Source organism: Cetorhinus maximus, chromosome 8, assembly GCF_964194155.1.
Source record: "Cetorhinus maximus chromosome 8, sCetMax3.hap1.1, whole genome shotgun sequence".
NCBI lineage: Eukaryota > Metazoa > Chordata > Chondrichthyes > Lamniformes > Cetorhinidae > Cetorhinus > Cetorhinus maximus.
Window position 1 is genome coordinate 20,468,167 of NC_135886.1, and position 19,636 is coordinate 20,487,802.

The window sequence follows — 19,636 nt, forward strand, 5'->3', positions numbered from 1 at the left end:
AACTTTCCATTTGGCCTTCAGCTCATTGCTTGTTGATAGATTATTTTTATTTTATTTTCTATAGTGACTTGTTTTTCTTTTAATAGGTATAGGATTGTTGGTAGAGCCTACCGGATATGTGACAGGACAGGTTGGGATGGTCAGATCCCAACATGTGAACGTAAGTAAGAGCTCCATATTGTGTAGAGTACCTTGCTATCTTTTTGTGCCAAGTGCTGGAGCCACTTCAGAAAAATTAACATTTCTTGAGTGTTGGCTTCATATGTCTGCTTTTTCCTTCTAGTATTTTGATCTTTCCTAGATGACAATATTGACTCTTTGGTAGTTATTTCTAGATTAGAAACATAAAGTACAGAATGGGAAATGGCTATTTAGATAATCAATCCTGATTCCTTTACAGATCACAGAAAATCAATTCCTAAGTTATGTTTTACCAGGTTATGCAGCTATCATCATTTTTGATTCCACGCTTCTGTAAACTCCTCCTGGAACTGTTGGTGGGAAATTGCAGTAACATTTTATGTTGTGCATTTAGGCATACCTGTAAATTAGTTGTTCAGTAGTTTGATGTCTTGGAGGTGGTAAGGACTGTAAAATGAGAGGGGTCTGCACATTAAAAGACTGTGAATTAGTTTCTTGTTGTAAAATTGTTAAATAGTGCGCCATCTTCAGTATATAAGAAGAAAGCAGAAGATTGCAGTTGTGTGAAATCTGAAATAATGGGGTGAATTTTCCTCCAAATGTAACCTGGGTGAATAATTGGTCAAGTGTACTGGCCAGCTTCTTGGGTAGTTCTATAGGAGACAGTTCATCCTGAGAACTGGCCCTCGTTTGTTTTGGGCTAATGGGTTAACAGCCACAGCCAGAATATACTGGGGAAGCATGCCAACTCGTCCCCAAAGGCTTCTTGGTGGGGTAGGGGGATGTGGCCCCAATTGTCAAAGGAGGTTAGGGGGACGGAGCAGCTGTAGCCAAGCTATGTATACAGTGCTGGGGGCATCACCACTGTTGTTGCTGTCCTGTTTCCGCCTGGTTTGAGGTCTGAAAATTAAACCCCAAAACAGGAAATGCTGCAAACACTCAGCAAGTCAGGCAGTGTCAGTGAGAAAAGGAAGGTTGAGTTAATGTTTCAGGTCCAAGAACCTTCATCAGAATCCACAAATTTTTGTAGTGATTCTTGCTAAAGTAAGAGAGTGGCAGGTGTGGTAGTGGACTGCAGTTTTGATCATAGCATTCTACAGCTTCCTGATAGAAACACAATCTGCTATATACAACCCCTTACTGAGGGTTGTTGTATGATGTTGTATGTGCCTACATGCCATTGTAATGTAAAGATGCTCAGCACAGCAAGGGTTAATGTGGGACTGGGGAATAGTACAGCCCACGGTATGATGTTTGGAGTCACAGGGTAATAGACTTGTAGAACATTCTAGAAAGAAAGAACCTGCATGGAGACAGCAGCACCATGCGTGGCATTAACTGGGATCAGTACATAGTTAAAGATTAACAATAAACGGTTCATGTTTAAACGTACAAGTCTCAAGATCTTATCATTGAGACATCAAACAAACCCATAATACAACAAGGGTCAGATAACTTAATCTGGGCCATTCGACCTTATTAGCAGGGTAAGGCACCTGTAAGTGCACTCCTTGTGGACTCTGTTCAAGACAATGTGCTATTAACTACTCCCCTCATCCTCCCTCACCCCACTGCACAACCATCTGTTTCCACAGTCATTTAGGGGTGACCAATTTCACTCCCATCCTTCAGTGGAGCAAGCACCTCTCTGGGCTAACAGGATGGCGAAAATACCAAAAAAGCATTATTTCAAAATATTCTTGTAAAAGATCCTTCAGCTGTCCAGATAGGCATCAATTATCTGACTATTTTCAAGTGAGCACCCTTTAAATATAACTGGAAATGTCCCTCTCTGACATGTACTGTCCAGTAGTGTTTCAGTGGCAAGGGGTAGGTTTGGGGGGTGGAGGAGCAATTACAGCACTGTGTGTTCATCACACCACAACGAACAGAAATATTAATGTTAAAGGACTCCAATGTTGACGCTTTAGTGAGGCTCCACCCTGTTTCTACAGGGACTCAAGTTGTCTATGTCTAGGCCCTGGTCAAGCTGACAATGGGTGAATCAGAAATGGGAGCTCAATGGTAAAATGTGCACACCATTTTCATTGCACGACCCCTTCTTTTTCACCAAAGAATAGGTATGAAAATTGGCCCCAATGAGGAGAGGAAATCATTCCTATTATATTCCCCCCCACCCCCCACCCCTTTCCTTCCGTAAACTTAAGGTCACACCAAAACTTTCCTGTCTGTGTACCAACTTGGAACAAGTCCTGTTCACCCAACACCCCTGTGCCTGAGACATTGGTTCCCATTTAAGCAACATCTTGATACCCTGATTTTCAAATTCTCATTCTTGTTTTCAAAATCCTCCATGGCCTTGACCTTCCCTATCTCTGCAATCTCCTTCAGCCCCACAAACTTGTGAGATACCTGCCTTACTCCAATTCTGGCTTCTTGAACATCCTCAATTTTTAATCACTCCACCATTGCTGGTGTGCCTTCAGCTACCAATGCCTTAAGTCTTGGAATTCCCTACCTAACCCTCTTTGACTATCTCTCTTTCCTTTTTTTAGGACACTCCTTAAAACCTACCTCTGGCCAAGCTTTTGGCCATCTGCCCTGATATCTTTTTAAGTTGCTCGTGTCAAATTTTATTTGATAACACTCTTTGTGAAGCACCTTGGGTTGTCTTTATTATATTAAAAAATTACATAAATACACATTTTTCTCCTTTAGTCCTGCTATATGTTTGCTGTTATTTCACTTCATTTGTATTCATATTGCCTTGTTTCTCCATTCCTTTTTTCTTTCTCTCACTCTATATTTTCATCTCTCTTGCACCCCCCACCCCTAAAGAAATAAGATCAGCAGACTGGGTCTTTGCTTTGTGTTTTGGGGTGAGGGAATGAAATAAAGCAGAGAATACCTGTATCTAACTCTGTGCTGCCATCTATTGGTTCACCTGTGTGTTGTCACTGAATTGACTGAGTTGAAATACCTGAAGCCTCTGTTTTTACAGTCTGTTGAGGACAATAACTGAATTGTATTTTTCCCTAGCCATCAGCTGTGATGATCTTCCACCTATTCCTAACGGGAAAGAACCAACACCACCCAATAGCGAGAACTGGGAATATGGAACGATAGCAAAATATTCGTGTAATGGTGTCTATTCATTGATTGGTGCAGATGAACTTCTTTGTACAGAGTCTGGAAAGTGGGACAAGGACCCACCAAGTTGCAGAGGTATAGTTAATTCATACTTTGGGGGGGAAAAGTCGATTGTTCTATTGTTCAGACTTGGGATTTCTGATTCGTAACCTGCCAGAGGCAGTTCTGGTGGTGATGAGCACCATCCATATTTGGTGCTGTCACCTCATATGCCTGATTTTAGCACTGGGCTGAGTGGATCTCTCTCTGCTGGTTTCCTCTTCTTTCTGTTGGCTGCCTGTACACTCAGCAGGGAGCCTAAAAGTGTTGCGCTGGTAGCACATAGTGCTACCAGCTTCTGTTCTTGAAGGCATTCTGACCCTCTTAAAGGTCAGCTGCACTGAATGACAGGAGGCTAATGCAGAATATAATTACTGCAAAGGAAAATAGAATACCAGGGCAGCTGAGGGCTCCAGGATCATGGATGCAGTGCTGGAGGTCTTAGTGGTGGAGGTGGACATGAGGAGAGACACCATGGTTCTGGAAGAGTGCCAAGAAGCCTCAATAACCATCTTTATAAGGGTTTAGGTCACCATGGCAATCAATCCCCAGTGTATGGACCAAAATAAATTGCTGCAGTGCTACAAGAAGTCTAATGATCTCATGTCAGTGGTCAAGGTCAGTGAATGCATTTCACACAACTACGCACCACACCATCAACCTCTCACACTGCTCAATGCACCAGGCCTCTGTCACTCATGTGCCAGCAGCTCCTGGCACTCAGGACTCGTGCAGAACATCCAGGTACATCCTCACCTTCATACTTCTATGAATGCTGCTATCCTCACACCCACCTGCATTTCCCAAGCCCTAAAGAGTGGATGGTTCTCTGAATCATGTTGGGGGCTGCAACAGAGCCCACGGCATTCGGCATTGCTGAGAACATTCAGATATCTGCGTTTTGCCTCTTCTCAACAGAAGATCCATGATGTGGCATACAGGAGCACCCTGATGGGCATGCACAGCAAGATGCTGGGTGTATTGGTTGACTTGCCAAACAGCATTCTGTCACTGTAAAGGACCATGGGGGAGTCCAACTCCAGGTTGGTAGAGGTTATTGTGCGGAGTTTGCCCTCTCTGCAGCCTCTGCTCCATCTCCCTATCATGCTTCAAACACAGAGGCACTGCAACTACAGCCCTCATAACATGAGGCCTTTGTATGCACGGGTCACCTGCTCATCTGCCATCCTAGTAAAGATGGAGCAATATTCCTTAACACTCACCACAATACCCCCAAAAACACTCTAGTGGAATTTCAGACACTTTTCAATAGCAGAAGTTCTTCAAAATTACCTTATCTGCAAGTTCCATGCCTAGACCTTTGAGCTACTTTAGTGCAAGGGCCACCTTGCAACTGAACGCTTGATCTTTTGTGAGTGATATGCAAATTTATTGAATAGACCTGCATGGTCCAAATCTAGTAAATATTTGTCACATCAGCTGGTGGAGCTCTGTGACATCAGTATAGCATTAATTCTGTTGCTTCTAGTGCTCACAAGGGACACCCGAGTGCCCCTCTCAACATGTTGTGCCGCAGCCCATGCCAGAAGTGTGTGCCTGCAATGCACCCCAAAGTGGCATTTTCAGTAGATCACCCTTTGTGTTTGTGCATCAGAATACTGTTCTCAGACATCGCTCAGGCAGGTTAGCTCAGATGGTTAGAGCGTGGTGCTAATAACGCCAAGGTCGCGGGTTCGATCCCCGTACTGGCCACGACGATTACTTAACGCAAGCTGCTCGTCCCCAAAGCCATCTCTACTTACCAGATGCATTCATTTAATCATAATGAAAGCAGTTTGTTGGAAATGTTATACTTCTTGTTCCTCAAATGTAGTGCTGTAAATAGGTTTGAAACTAAGGTGCTAAAATTTTGCAGTTTCCACTTAATCTTAAATTAATTGTAGGACGGGTAAATTTTCTTAAAGATAGTAATAATTCTAATTCTATGGTTCTCCCACTGACAATCTGCTTGTTATTAAGTAATTTAAGCATTACTTAAAGGGCTAGGTATTCAACTTGCAGTTATAGTAATATTGAAGAATTTCTGCTATTGCAATGTGTATGAAAGTACACACTGGGGTGTTTTTCCAAACATGACCCTGCTCATGATTTTGAAGAATTTCTGCTATTGCAAAGTGTGGGAAAGTAGACTGGTGTGTTTTCCAAACATGCTCTTGATCCAGAACTGTCATATTCCAACTTGTCTGATTGTAATATTCAGATATTCGGGCAAGAGCTGGTACAGTTTTACATTACAGCAGTTAAATTACAGGTGCTGCAGAGCAATTCTTTCAAAGATACAATGGTGCAATAAACTCTTTGATCATGCTGAGAGAACAAAAAGAGATTGCTTGGGACACATGGGACCATCAAACCACCTGAATAGAAAGACAACTTAATGTCTCATGCAAACAAATGATGCTTTTGTAATACAACATTCCCTCAGTACTGCATTAGATGTCAACCTAAATTATGTGCCCCAGTGCTGAAGTGAAGTTTGAATTGATAACCTTTGAATTCAGTGTCGGGACTGCTAGAAGATGAACCAAATAATTACCTGCTATGAAATACAACCCAACACAATCATAAAGGTACAATATACTCATTCTTTCTTCAATTTATTTTCTTCTCAGTAAAGTTGTGAAATTCACTGCTGGGAAATTGAATGTTAGTTGCTCTGAGAAGGTGGTGGTGAACTTTCTAATTGAGCAGCAGCAGTGCTTTGGTACAACTGAGTGACTAGTTAGGCAAGTTTCAAAGGCATTGAAGAATCGATCACATTGGAGTGAGATTGGAGTCACATCTAGGCCAGAGCCAGTATCAACGGCTGGTTACCTTCCTGACAGCTCCTCAGTGAGCCAGTTAGGTTTTTACGACAATCTGACAGCTTTGTGGTCTGGCAACACAGAAGTGGTTGTGGAATTTGAAGGATGTGTTGGAGAAGTTGAGCGGGAATTACCAGCATAAATTTTTAAGGCGACCCAATGACTGTGGTTGAGGTCACCATGGACAGCAGTTAGATGAGGAAGAGGTGAGGGCCAACGATAGATCAAGACATTAACAACACAAAGCTTTTTGCTGCAGGTTTTCACAAATACAAACTATGGGCGGAATTTTCCCATCCCGTCCGCGATGGGTTTCGTGACAGGCGGGAGCGCAGGATCCAGTGGCAGGCAAAAAGTCGCAAATCCGCCGTGGTAAAAACGAGTTTCAATTTTCCCGACAGTGTGTTCATGGTGGGCTGGTTATCCCACCGACTAGTGGCGCGAACACCATTCGCATTCATTAGTATGTCATGAATGCTCATTAAAACAGCTGCCCGCCGGAATCTTGCCACGCCTTCCAATCTTGCGTCACACCAGCGGGAAATGATGTCAGCCTCAAATCCGTTTAAAAAAAGGGGTGGCGTGCACAAGTCGGACCTCAGTTCGCTGGTAACTTCGAGGTGAGTGCAACATACCTGCCATAGCGCTGCGCCGGTCTTGTGGTGATGAACGCCACACTGCTGGGCTGTAGGGTTGGTCCAGCTCTTTGCCTTCATTGTCCTGAGGAACACCACTGTGCTGTGGCTCATGCAGGCGTCCACTTTTAGAGACTAGCACTTCAACCAAGGGTGGGCTGTGAGGCGAAGGTCGGGTTGATGAACACAAGGGGGGCAACGGGTAGAGAAGGTGGTGGAATGGTTGTCAGAGGGAAGGGCGAACACAAGGGGGACCTTTCCGAGGTCTCCCTCTCCCTCTAGCCACAGGAGTCCTGCTTAGAAAGAAAGGAGGAAGACCTCCTTGTGATGAAAGCCACTGAAAGCCAATGGCTTCATTAGCACTGTTAAAGGGCTACTCAGAACTCAGTGGTTTCACATCACAGTCACTGCATCTCAAGAGTAACACATTGGAATGTAGAATTTGGGAACGCAGGCAATAGTGAGGGAGGCACAGCTGCATTATATATGGCATTCCATCAATGAAGGCCTGTTACATGTTCATCAGATTTGACACTCCTAACTGGCCAAAGGGCATCCACTCATTGACCATGAGCAACTGTTTGGTCATTAATATGCCACATCAGAGATTGGAGCACAGAGCTAGGTTGGGTCACTCATCTCAAATAAACTTTAGCTCAAGATGTTACATATTTGTGATGCCACCTTGGTCACTTCGATGTGTGTGCTTGTGTCTCAGGGACAAGGTGGCATCTGCCACCATGCAAGTAGGACAGGAAAAACAATGCACCCTTACAGTTTCCAAACGTGTCATCTTCTGAGCTTCACTTTCTTGTCCCTTGAAACATTAATGTCTTCAATGTTTCTTTTCAGAGATAAGGCAAAAACACATATGGATCCAGAGCTTAATGCTGCCTTTGTCAGGGTCCTAATGCAATGCAGGAGGCAAAGGAGGGAGAGGCGAATCCACATGCAGCTATAGCAGGAGGGACATAGTCAAGCGGAGCCAGAGCATGAATAGGAGGAAAGACCCAGGCAATGGGGGCGACTCATCAGACCTAGGGTTTATCTTCCAAGAGCCTCCTATTTACAAATGAGTGGGAGGCAATGCTATGCACGCCTGTGCTTGTCCTGAGCTTTGGTACATCACATATGTCACATTCTTTTGTGAAGACCTGACGCCATGTGGAGTTGGAGGGTATCCCCTGCCAGTGGCTTTGAAGGTGACTGCTGCACTCAATTTCTTGGCCTCTGGTTCTTTCCAAGGATCAACAGGCGACCTATGCGGCCTCTCTCAGTCCGCAACACATCAATCTGTAAAAGAGGTCACAGATGCCCTTTACAGGAAGGCCCGTTGTTATGTCACGTTTGCTCTGGATGAAGATAGCCAGACTGCGAGATTCACCAGCTTCGCTGTCAACTCGGGTGCCCCAAGAGCGCAGGGTGCAATAGACTGCACCCATATGGCTATACAGGCAGCAGCATCTAATGTTTATAAACCGCAAGGGCTATCATTCCATCAATGTACAACTGGTGCGTGATAACCAAAAGCACATATTACAGGATTGTGCATGGTACCCTGGGAGTTGCCATGACTCCTACATCCTGAGTCACTTCCAAGTTCTTGAGATTTTTGAGGGGCCATTATGTCTGCAGGCTGCTTGGGGATAAGGGGAACCCACTGAAATGCTGACTGATGACACCAGTGCACCGCCCTCGGGGTCGTTCCCAGGAGAGATACAACACTGCTCACGGCTCCATACACTCCCTCATAGAGCAGACCATGTGGTTTCTGAAGATGCACTTCAGATACTTGGACCACTCAGGTGGCTCAGTACAATACACTCCCGACAGGGTTTCCCGCATCATTGCAGTGTGTTGTACCCTTCACAATCTGGCAATGCAAAGAGGTGAATCCTTGCCAGAGGATGACCTGGAGGAGGGTGAGAGCTCATTGGAGGAAGAAGATCCGGAGGCCCAGGAACCTCAGGAGGCTGCTGAGGGTCAGTAAGAGCATGATCACGCCATGGAGGAAGGAAGACGTGGGAGATGTGCCCGTGATATGTTAATTGCTGACAGGCTCCAGGAAGAGTAAAGTTAAATGAGGGAATATGGTCACATCTTTCCTAGCCCTCAATGCCATTTTCTTTCAACTCAGGGGATGTCCACCCGCTTGCAGTGAGAACAAGTCCTGCATTCACACTTGCCTCATGAGTTGCCAGGCCATGATCTTTGCTTTGGTCCATGGGGCTCTGTGAGAGAGCTCACTCTGGGAACTGACAGTCCACTTAAGAACAAGAGCAATGCGAGAGAAGACTTGAAGCCTTCGCGGACATCTAATGATGTAAACACTGCTGCGAATGAAAAGTGAACATGCCTAGGGATCTCCTCCTCCCATACATTTCTTTTCTTCTGCCACTACCACTGAAGAGACACAAATGCTGCTAGAATATCAATGCTGATGAGCTGCCCTCACTCAGTGGTGTTCTTTGAGGAAGAAGGGTTAGAAATGCTTACATCACACACTTCTGATAAAGATTTAAACACATCTCCCTGACATCACACAAGGGGTGTGGATACTGGTTCAACTGAGGTTGACATCACAGGAATGTGAACCTCATAGTGCGACACTACCTCTGAGTGGGAGGGAGGCTGAACCTCGAAATAAGAAGATTCCAAAGTATAAAATTACAATGCCTTCAGTTGACAGGGACATTTACATAACCATCAAATGTATTAACAAAAGTGCAATTTATTTACAGTTATAGCACAACCATGACCCAAAAATGACATCAATTTTTCTAAACTTTCCTAACTCTACTGCTACACGTGGGTGCAGCCCTGACATCTGCAGTAGAGGTGGAAGCAGCCTGCTGACTGCTACATCCTGATGTCTGTGATGACCTTGGCGGACATGCTCTGGTGGCCCGTGACCTGCAGGGCCTCGGCCTGAGAAGGGTCACCCTCTCTGGGGAAGAAGTGCCCTCGGCGGCCTGAGAAGCTGGAGTGGATGGGGTCACAGGCAGAGGGGACAGTGAGCAGCTGCACACCCTTGGAGTGTCCTGAGAGGAGGACCCCGGGGTGTCCGGCTGATGCTCATCCTCCCTGTGGGTGCCCAAGGGCCCCACCCTGACTCCTGCAGGAGATTATACACATGGAGGGAGGTCAGGGTGCCTCGTCCCATGTCACCTACATCTTGATGGTGCCCACCAGGGAGTGCAGGGCCAAGCGCAAATCCAACAAGACCTGCTGGACCAACTTTCCCACGGTGACCTCGAGGTGCTCGCATGTCAGAGCCACAACATCAGACAGAAGGCGGACGGATTCCTCCATCGTTTGCTCTAGTCTGCTGAGTGATTGCTGAATCTCTGCCTGATGTTCTGCTGCCTGTCAATGGATCTCCAGCATAGATTTGGCGGCCGCTTCCAGAGGCTCATCATCTGACTTGGACCGAGCGGGTGGCTGGTCTCCAGCAGCCCTCCAGATGCCAGAGACCTGGGCTGTCCCTGCCTCAGACTGCTGTAGGTCGTGTCAGTGAGGTGTTCCCCAGAAAGTGAACCCGAGCCTAATCTACATCTGTGCCCCACTGACGTGTGTGTCTCTGAGATGATGAAGGGTGTGTGTGAGCGCCATGATGGTTCTTCCGGAGCTTCCTCTTCGGATGTAGTCTGGGGCTCGCACTGGTGTCAGACTGGCTTGCGAACCTCAACCTTTTGGTCCCTAGAAAATAAAAAATAAAGTTTCTGCTAATGAGCATGAGCTAGATAAGACTGCATGTGACTCATTGTGATTGTCAGGATCTGACAAAGTGATGGAGCTGTAATCTATACTAGGTTGCTGGGAGAGGCCGATCTCCCCGTCCCCACAAGAATGATTCCTGCCCTCCCTCGCCAGCTCGACTGCAGCCTCCTCAAACTCAGTGAGGGCAATGATGTCGGCCGTCCCTCCCCAGGTCTGCGCTCTCCTGTGCCTGTTTTGTACCAGCTAGGCCTGTATGAAGAAGAAAGAAAGGCATGTGGTGAGAAGGGAGGGAGCAGAGATTGGGTGAGATGCATGTCCCCTGTGTGTGGTGGGCCCTCCCAAGAAGAGTCAGAGGATGGAGTGTGAGCAACATGACAGGTGGGAGGTAGTGATGTGAACGTCTCGGTGAGAGAACGAGTGTTGATATTTTACCCCCACTAATGGTTGCATGAGATCCCTGAAGAGAGTAGCCGTTTGAGTGCATGATGCCATAATGAGGTTTTGATATTGGAGGGTGTTGAAAGATGACTTACCCTGGCGGAACGGATGAGATCATTCATCGTCTTCCAGCACTGGGTGGTACTTTGGGCTCAGGGGCCAGCCACACTGACCTGCTCCTCGATGGTCTCCCAGGCCTGAGAGTTGAGGCTGCTATGCTTCCTACAGCCATCCCTGGGATAGAGCACTTGCCTGTGCAGCTATACCCCTCTGATCAAGGCCTGGAGGGTCTGGTGCGTGAAGCAGGGTGCTGCCTTCTCCAGGCACTAGGCCTTCCTCTTCTGGCTGCCAGACATCTCTGGTGGGCTGGAGAGAGTGAGATTGTGTGTTGGACTGGCGTTTAAATATTGCTCCCAGACATTCGAACCCACCAGAGATGGCCGGCAGATGAATCAGCTCCCAACCCACCAGGTCATTCAGACCGATACACACCTCTGCATAATTAATGAGCCACCAAGTGCAGAATTGGGCGTGAGTTGCTGCCATTACGGACAGTTAGCTGGGCGCTTCCAAAAACACCCACCACCACACTTAGTTTCATTATGGGAAAATTCTGCCCTGCGTATGAATATGATTCAGGATAGTGCTTCTGATAATACCCTAACAGCAATGAATTACCTAGTAGTAACTCTTGCATTGTTCTCTTATCAGCCGTTGAATGTCATCGCCCTGGATTGATTGCAAATGCTCAAATTATATCAGGATTTGGACCAATCTATAAATATCAGGAGACAATTGCCTACCGCTGTCTTGAAGGTTTTGAAATGATTGGCAATAGTGTCATTAAATGTGGTGAGAATAACGTATTTGTGCCCCCACCACCTAAGTGCATACCACGTAAGTAAACATCGCTTACATTTAATAGATCTGAAGAATGTGAGTTGACTTTTGCTCATCTCTGTCAAAAGTATATAAATATCTGAATGTTAATGTGGATATTTGTCAGATGACCGTCATATCTTGATTTCTTTCTTTCTGCTCTTCAGTCCTGCATAGTTTTTAGAAATGACATTACAGTGCTTTTCAGTTACTGAATGAGCACAGAGAACAAAGTGGTTTAATCTTAATCTTTTCTCCAGGAATCTATGCTAAAGCAGTTAACCTCATTTTTGCCTCAAATGAGGAGAAATTCCCTTGCAATATTTTGTTTCACAGGTGAACCCGAATCATCCAGAAACCAGGAATTCACTATACATATTGCAACCACCTTCAGTTACTTCATCAATGATTTTCCCTCCATCATAGGGTCAGAAATAGGGATGTTCACAATTGCACAATGTTTAGTACCATTCGGAACTCCTCAGGTACTGAAGGGGTCTATTCCCACATGCAGTGAGACGTGGGCAATATTCAGGCTTGAGCTGATAAGTGGCAATTAACATTCACACTGATAAGTGTCAGCAATGACCATCTCTCAACAAGAGAGAATCTAACCATTTCCCCTTGACATTCAATTACATTACCATTGTTGAAGCCTCAGCATCAACATCCTAGGAGTAACCAACCATGCAAATACTGTCACTAGAAGAACAGGTCAGAGGCTGGAAATTCTGTGGCAAATGATTTACCTCCTGACTCCCCAAAGCCTGTCCACCATCTACAAGGCACAACTCAGGAGTGTGATGGAATACTCTCCACTTGCCTGGATGAGTGCAGCTCCAACAACACTCAAGAAACTCAACACCATCCAGGAAAAAACAACCCACTTGATCGGCACCCCATCCACTATCTTTAATATTCACTTCCTCCGCTGCCAGCACACAGTGGCAGCAGTGTGTACCATCTACAAGATCCACAGCAGCAACTTTGACACCACCTTCCAAATCTGCGACCCTTACCATCTAAAAGGACAAAGTTGGCAGATGCATGGGAACACCACCAGTTGGAAGTTCCCATGCTTGCCACACGTTATCCTGATTTGGAAATATATCAGTGTTCTTTCACTGTCATTGGATCAAAACCCCAGGACCCTCTTCCTAACAGTACTGTGGGTGTATCTACACCAGACGGACTGCAGGGGTACAAGAAGGCAGCTCACTGTCATCTCCTTAAGGGCAATTAGTGATGGTCAACAAACGCTGGTCCTTTTAGTGACATTCACATCCCATGAAAGAATTACAAAAACAAACATCACACATCCAAAAGCAGCATTGTATTAGGCACCTGTTTCTATACATCACTCTGCCACTTAGTGAGTACCTAGTACAGGTTGAGGCTAGTTGGTGAGGCACCAGCAGGAGAAAAGATGGGTATGGGTGTCCTCCAAGTAAGACGGCTGGAACAACTTCTTATCAGACAAGTACTCAGTACATGGATTCAGCCTTGGGGAGCGTACACAGCTCCAACATTGTGAGCTACTACCAAAATACTGACTGGTAGAAACACAATTTAGCATGGACTTTATGTTTGAGCATCAGAATATTGTTCTCGGAGAAATCTAGTACCAGACATTAATTTAATCCATTTTGCAAGCTTTTGCAATGGCACACAAAAAGAAGGGAGAGATTTGCTAGAAAAGTTAAACTTTTTGTTACTTTAGTGTAGCGTTGTAAATAGGTTTGAAACTAAAATTATTATTTTTTCCAAATTCCACTTAGTCATAACTAAGCTTGTAGAACTGAGAAGCTTTCTTAACTTAAAGTTGGTAACATTCCTGTTGCTACAATGATTCCGCTGACAGTCTGCTTATATTAAAAAATAATTATAATTTCAAGCATGACACTGCTGTTGGCCCAGAAATATCATGTCCCCAGTTGTCTGTAATATTAGGGTTACAGGTGCTGCAGAGCAATTCCCTCAAAAAGCCAATGGCACAATAAATCTTTTTTGCTGAGGGAACAATAGGAAACTGCTTGGGTCATATGGAACCTTTTAACCAGATGAATAGGAAGACAATCTAATAGCCCATCCAAAGGAATGACAGCACTTGTAGAACAACATTCCCTCAGTACATGGATGTCAACCTAAATTCTGTGCCCCAGTTCCAGAGTGGGGTTTGAACTAATGAACCTTTGACTGAGTGGTGGGACCACTAGAATCGGAACCAAATCAACACATGTTAAGAAGTACAACCCTGCACAGTTAGAAAGGTACAATATGCTCATTCTTTCTTCATTTATTTTCTTCCCAGTAAAGTTATGAAATTCACTGGCTGGGAAATAGGACATTTATTGGCCTGAGAATGTGAACATTCTAATTGAGCAGCAGTGGAGAATTGACACAACTGACTGACTTGCTAGGCCACTTTCGAGGGCATTTAAGAATCAATCACATTGGAGTGAGAGTGGAGTTACAGCTAGGCCTGAGCCGCTATCAATGGCTGGTTTCCTTCCTTTTAGTATCTCAGTGAGCCAGTTAGGCTTCTATGACAATCTGACAGCTTTGTGGCCTGACAATACAGAAGTGGCTGTGAAATTTGAAGGATGTGTTGGAGAAATCGAGCAGGAATTATCGGCATAACATTTTTAAGGTGACCCAATGCCTGTAGATGATGTCACAATTGGCAGTAGTTAGATGAGGAAGAGGCGAGGGCCAACACTAGATCAAGGCATTAACAACACAAAGCTTTTTTGCTGCAAGTTTTACAAATACATTCCACATGAGAGCAAAAAATCAGAATAGTGCCCCTGATAATACCTTAACTGCAATGAATTACCTAGTGGTGACTCATGCATTGTTCTCTTATCAGCTGTTAGATGTCCTCAACCTGAATTGATTGCAAATGGTCAAACTATATCAGGATTTAAAGCAACCTATGGATATCGGGAGACGATCACCTACGCCTGTACTGACGGTTATGAAATGGTTGGCAGCAATGTCATTGAATGTAGTGAGAATAACGTATTTGTGCCCCCACCACCAATGTGCCAACCACGTGAGTAACCATCTCTTAAACTAATAGAATTAAAGAATGTGAGTGAATCTTCACTCAAATCTGCTGCAATTATATAAATGTGTGAGTGTTGATTTGGATTTTTCCCAGATGACCGTAGTATCTTGATTTTTTTTTCCTTTGCTCTTCAACCCTACAAGTTGTTTTTAGCAATTACATTAGAGTACTTTTCAGTTACTGAATGAGTAAAGTGTTTTAATGTTAATCTTTTATCAAGTATTTATGCTGAAAAGATTCCCCTCATTTCTTACCAATGAGGAGAAAATCCCTTGCAATATTTTATTTCATAATTGAATCTGAACCACCTAGAACCCAAGAACTCACTACAGTGGTGCAACCATCTTCAGCTGTTTCATCAATGGTCTTCCTTCCACCATTAGGTCAGAAGCGAGGATGTTCTACTGATGATTGCGCAGTGTTCAGTACCAATCATGACTCCTCAGATACTGAAGCAGTCAGTATCCACATGTAGCAAGATGTGGTGAACATTCAGGCTTGGTCTGATAAGTGCACGTAACATTTGCACAACACAAGTGCAAGGCAATGACCATCTCCAACAAGAGAGAATAACCATCTCCCCTCAACATTCAATAACATTACCATTGCTGAAGCCCTCAGTATCAAAATTCTGGGAGTTACTATTGACCAGAAGGTTAACTACCAGCTATATAAATACTATGGCTACAAGAAGAGGTCAGAGGCTGGAAATTCTGCAGCGAATGACACACCTCATGACTCCCCAAAGCCTGTCCAAAGGCACAAATCAGTAACGTAATGGAATATTCTGCACTTGCCTGGATAACACTACTCAAGAAACTCAATCCCATCCGGAACAAAGCAGCCTCTTTGATCAGCATCCCATTCACTGCTGTAAACATTCACTCCCTCCAACTTCGGCACATAATGGCGGCAGTGTGTATCTAGTATAAGACGCACTGCAGCATCTCGCCAAGCCTCATTCAATGGCACCTTCTAAACTCGTTGCCTATAAAACCTAGAGGGACAAGGGAAGCAGACTTCTGGGAGCGCAACCACTTGCAAGTTCTCTTCCAAGCCACACACCATCATGACTTGGAACTATATGGCCATTCCAAAAAACTGCAACTTCCTCCATACCAGCACTGTGGGAGTACCTACACCAGATGGACTGCAGCAGTTCAAGAAAGCCACTCATCATCAGCTCCTCAAGAGCAGTTAGGGATAGTAACAGATGCTGGCCTTGCCGTACCATGCTCATACCGTGAAAAGAATAAAAAACAGAAACAGCAAATATCTAAAAGCAGCATTGAAGTAGACACCTGTGCCAAATATAGTATTTTTCCCCTTATTGAGTACAAATCTGGCACCTACACATATTGAAGCTAGTTGGAGAGGCACCAGCAAGAGAACAGATGGACTGTAGCAACTTCAAATTACAACTCTGAAATGTTATCAACCACACACTCAGTACATGGATTAAGTATTAGGAAGTGTGCACAGCTCTGTCTTTGAGAACCACGACAGAACTTCTGACTGGTAGAAACATCACTTTGACATAGAGAATGCCAAACAATCAGTTGTGCTTCTGATATAAGACGCAGGGACACCAGTTCAAAGGGCTCTGACTGTGACAGTCATGTGTGAATTTTCTGTGCAACTGTGCAGTTATGACAGGCAGATCTTGACAAATGATTGGAACCAGTCATGGGGACATTTTGATAGTGTTCATTTGTTTGTCCTTAGAGAAGTTTCAAATTGGATCTGTTTATCTTTTGAGACAATAATTCAGCATAAAATTAATTAGCATTTGTAAAGATATGGGCTAATAAATGAAAACCAGCTTGAATTTGTTCAAGGCACATTATGTTTGCCTATCTTGAACAAGTTCTCTGAAGAAACTACGGAAAGGATTGATTAGGCTAATGAAGTTGATGCTGTCTATATTGTAGGATGAGGTCTGGCACATAAAGGGTTAATGTGGGACTGAGTATACTACCACCCACACAATGATGTAAGAAACACATGACCCACACCCAGGAGTCAGTCTAGTGTTGGACAGAGCCATGTGTATCAGCAAGCATGGAGAAAGCTCCTATCTTGTACCCTTTACTGTATAGGTGTAAATAGTTCTAAGAGTCAATTAAGACTCACTGTTAACCTATCTATGACTATGAAGACTTCTTCAGACCCACATAACTGTAACTAACATCCTACAACATATATGGGCATCAAAAGACATTTCATAAAGTGCTGCATAATAGATTTATTAACAAAATTTTAAATGGAATTACAGGTAAAATGGTAATGTGGATATGAAATTGGCTAAAGGACAGAAAGCAGAGAATGACCCTTAGATGGGCCCAGAGGGCCTGTTTAGGAAGCACCCCATCCTTTGCCCACCTCTAGCCTGCGCAGTGAAAACTGCTGAGCTGGACTTTTGGTGTGGGCCTCTCATACTGCTGGTCAATTCCCAACAGCAGTGGGATAAGGCCCTTCAGTGGGCCTCAATTGGCAGATGGGCAGGCAGGCCACCCAAAGCCTGCCCCCATGCTTGTAAAATTGCAGAGGGGCAGGGGTGGGTGGGTAGGTAGCAGGCACACCACCCATGACATTTTACAGGCCCCCACCACTTGCAGGAGGGCTGTAAAATCCAGTCTTTAGAATCTGATAGCACAGAATGGAGGCCATTAAGCCTATTATGCCTGTGGCAGTTCTTTGTAAGAATGATCCAATTAATCTAACTCCCCCGTTCATTCCCTTTGGCCCAGCAATTTTTTTCCTTGTCAAGTACATACCCTACTCTCTTTTTTGGAAGTTGCATTTGAACCTGCTTCCATCAACCTGCATAAAAAAAGATTCTTCTCATCTCCTCCTGTTTTGTTTCTAATCATCTTCTCCTCTCACCTTAAAATATTTGTGTATGTTAACCCCCAGAAGTTTCTTTTGTTGCACCCCCTTTAAAATGAAATCAGTTAGTTTATATTGCCTCTCTTCATTCTTCCTCACAAAGTACATCATTTCAAACTGTTCTGCATTAAATGCTATCCACCTCATTGAGTTAAAGCAGGGGAAGCAATGGAAAAAAATAGGCCTAAAGATCCAGGGCTGGGTGAAAGCTAAGGTTGATGTCTTTTTGAATGAAGGGTAAGCAACTAGGTGTGGATCTAGCATACCAGTTGATTTTTATGTAACTTAAAGGTAGATTTTGGTGTTATAAATTGTAGCTGTGAACTTGATCTCTTTTTTCAAGGTACCTGTGGCAAGCCTCCACAATTGGAACATGGCTCACTACTGGAAAGATTTTCTTCTCAGAAGACATTTAATGTGGGTTTTAAGGTGCTTTACAAATGTGACATGGGTTACACATTGAAGGGGGGAAGATCAAGATATATTACCTGTAAACATGATACAACTTGGACACAATTGCTGGCCATCTGTGAACGTAAGTGTTCAGTAATTTTGTTTTTTTTTACATTTCTCTCCCCTTGCTTATCCTCTCCAGTAGGAAGTTGTGCAGTGAAACGGTTCCATTAGGGCAGGCATCCCTCCACAACCTCGCCTAAATTGCTGTTTTTATGTACAAGCTTGGATGGTAATTGATGTTATGCAACACAACCATAGGGTGCGTTACAGATGACCCTTGACTTGTTCCCTCCACCAACACCATGTTGAGGCTTCAGTACTTGATGCATGAAGACTACAGGCAATAATTTCATTTGAGTTTGCAAACTGTAGTCAACTGTAATCTGGCATCTTTCTCAGACCAGAGAACGACTTCTTCCCCTGTGGTCTATGACCTAAGGACATGGAAGTCTGCACTGACTCTGCAAGCAACTTCCTGCCATGTGTGCTGCATGCTGGATCACCTAAAAAGGAGACCTTCCTCTGTTACAACTCGTCTTGAATATGAATGAGTGTCTTCCAATTCTGGAACTAGCCTATGCCATATCTTCTTCCCAACATATGCAGAACAGACATCTACAATCGCAAGGAGCAGCATCCCATTATGATCTGCTGTTCTCCTTATTCCCCATTGACTTGTAGCCATAATGCAACCATGGATGAGCGAAACACAGAGGCATATTGTAATTGGTTAAATTTACTGCATTTGTAAGACCCAACTTTTAACTCCAACATTATGAAAGCTCTGTCAGGTGCCATGATCCTCCAAATTACAGAAATGAATTTGTGGGACCTACTTTATACCTACCTGCTTTCATCTCACCAGAGTTTACTATTAGACTTTAAGTTGCTGTTATTTGGAACCAGTTTGGAGTCATTCCCCCCACACCACTCCCACAAAAAGGAAAGTTTATAAATAAACCCTGTCACTGGGAGAGATGGTGAAATCTTATTGTCCAAATGCCTAAATAGATGACAGCTTGTTTTCACTTGCTCAGAATTCAAAATTATGGTTTCAAGCCTCAACTGATGATTTGAACTTATAATCAAGGCTGGCTGGCACTTCGATGCACAATGGAAGGAGTTCTGACCTGCTATTCTTTGAATAAGATGTGAAATGTTTTTGCTGTTAATGGTTTGGGATGGCATTAAACAACCTGTGGCACAGTTCAAAGAAAGGTATCCCATAAATGGAGTGAATCTTGTGTTTCCCTAGCCAAAACTTTCCTAAAAAAAAACAAACTCCATAATTGCGAAAATTGAATGCTAGTTTTTCATCTAAATATTACATTTCTGCAAATTGTGTTAAATACGTTATTGGAAATTTGTAACATTTCTGTTTACCCTTTTTAAAACTTGTGTAGCAAGACACTGTGGGAATCCAGGAGAGATTT

The 19,636-nt window shown here is 44.1% G+C and overlaps 1 protein-coding gene and 1 non-coding gene across 2 annotated transcripts in view; both read left to right on the forward strand.

Annotated features, from left to right (window-relative positions):
• The window catches only part of LOC144684072 (C4b-binding protein alpha chain-like), a 90,614-nt gene that overhangs the window by 23,326 nt on the left and 47,652 nt on the right, over nt 1–19,636 (forward strand). Inside the window, exons 5-7 of the mRNA XM_078547787.1 lie at nt 87–160; nt 11,621–11,806; nt 14,658–14,843. Coding sequence (XP_078403913.1) covers nt 87–160; nt 11,621–11,806; nt 14,658–14,843 — 446 coding nt within the window. The remainder of the gene's footprint in view (nt 1–86; nt 161–11,620; nt 11,807–14,657; nt 14,844–19,636) is intronic.
• trnai-aau (transfer RNA isoleucine (anticodon AAU)) lies at nt 4,931–5,004 on the forward strand. Its single transcript has one exon. It is a non-coding gene; the product is annotated as a tRNA-Ile (tRNA).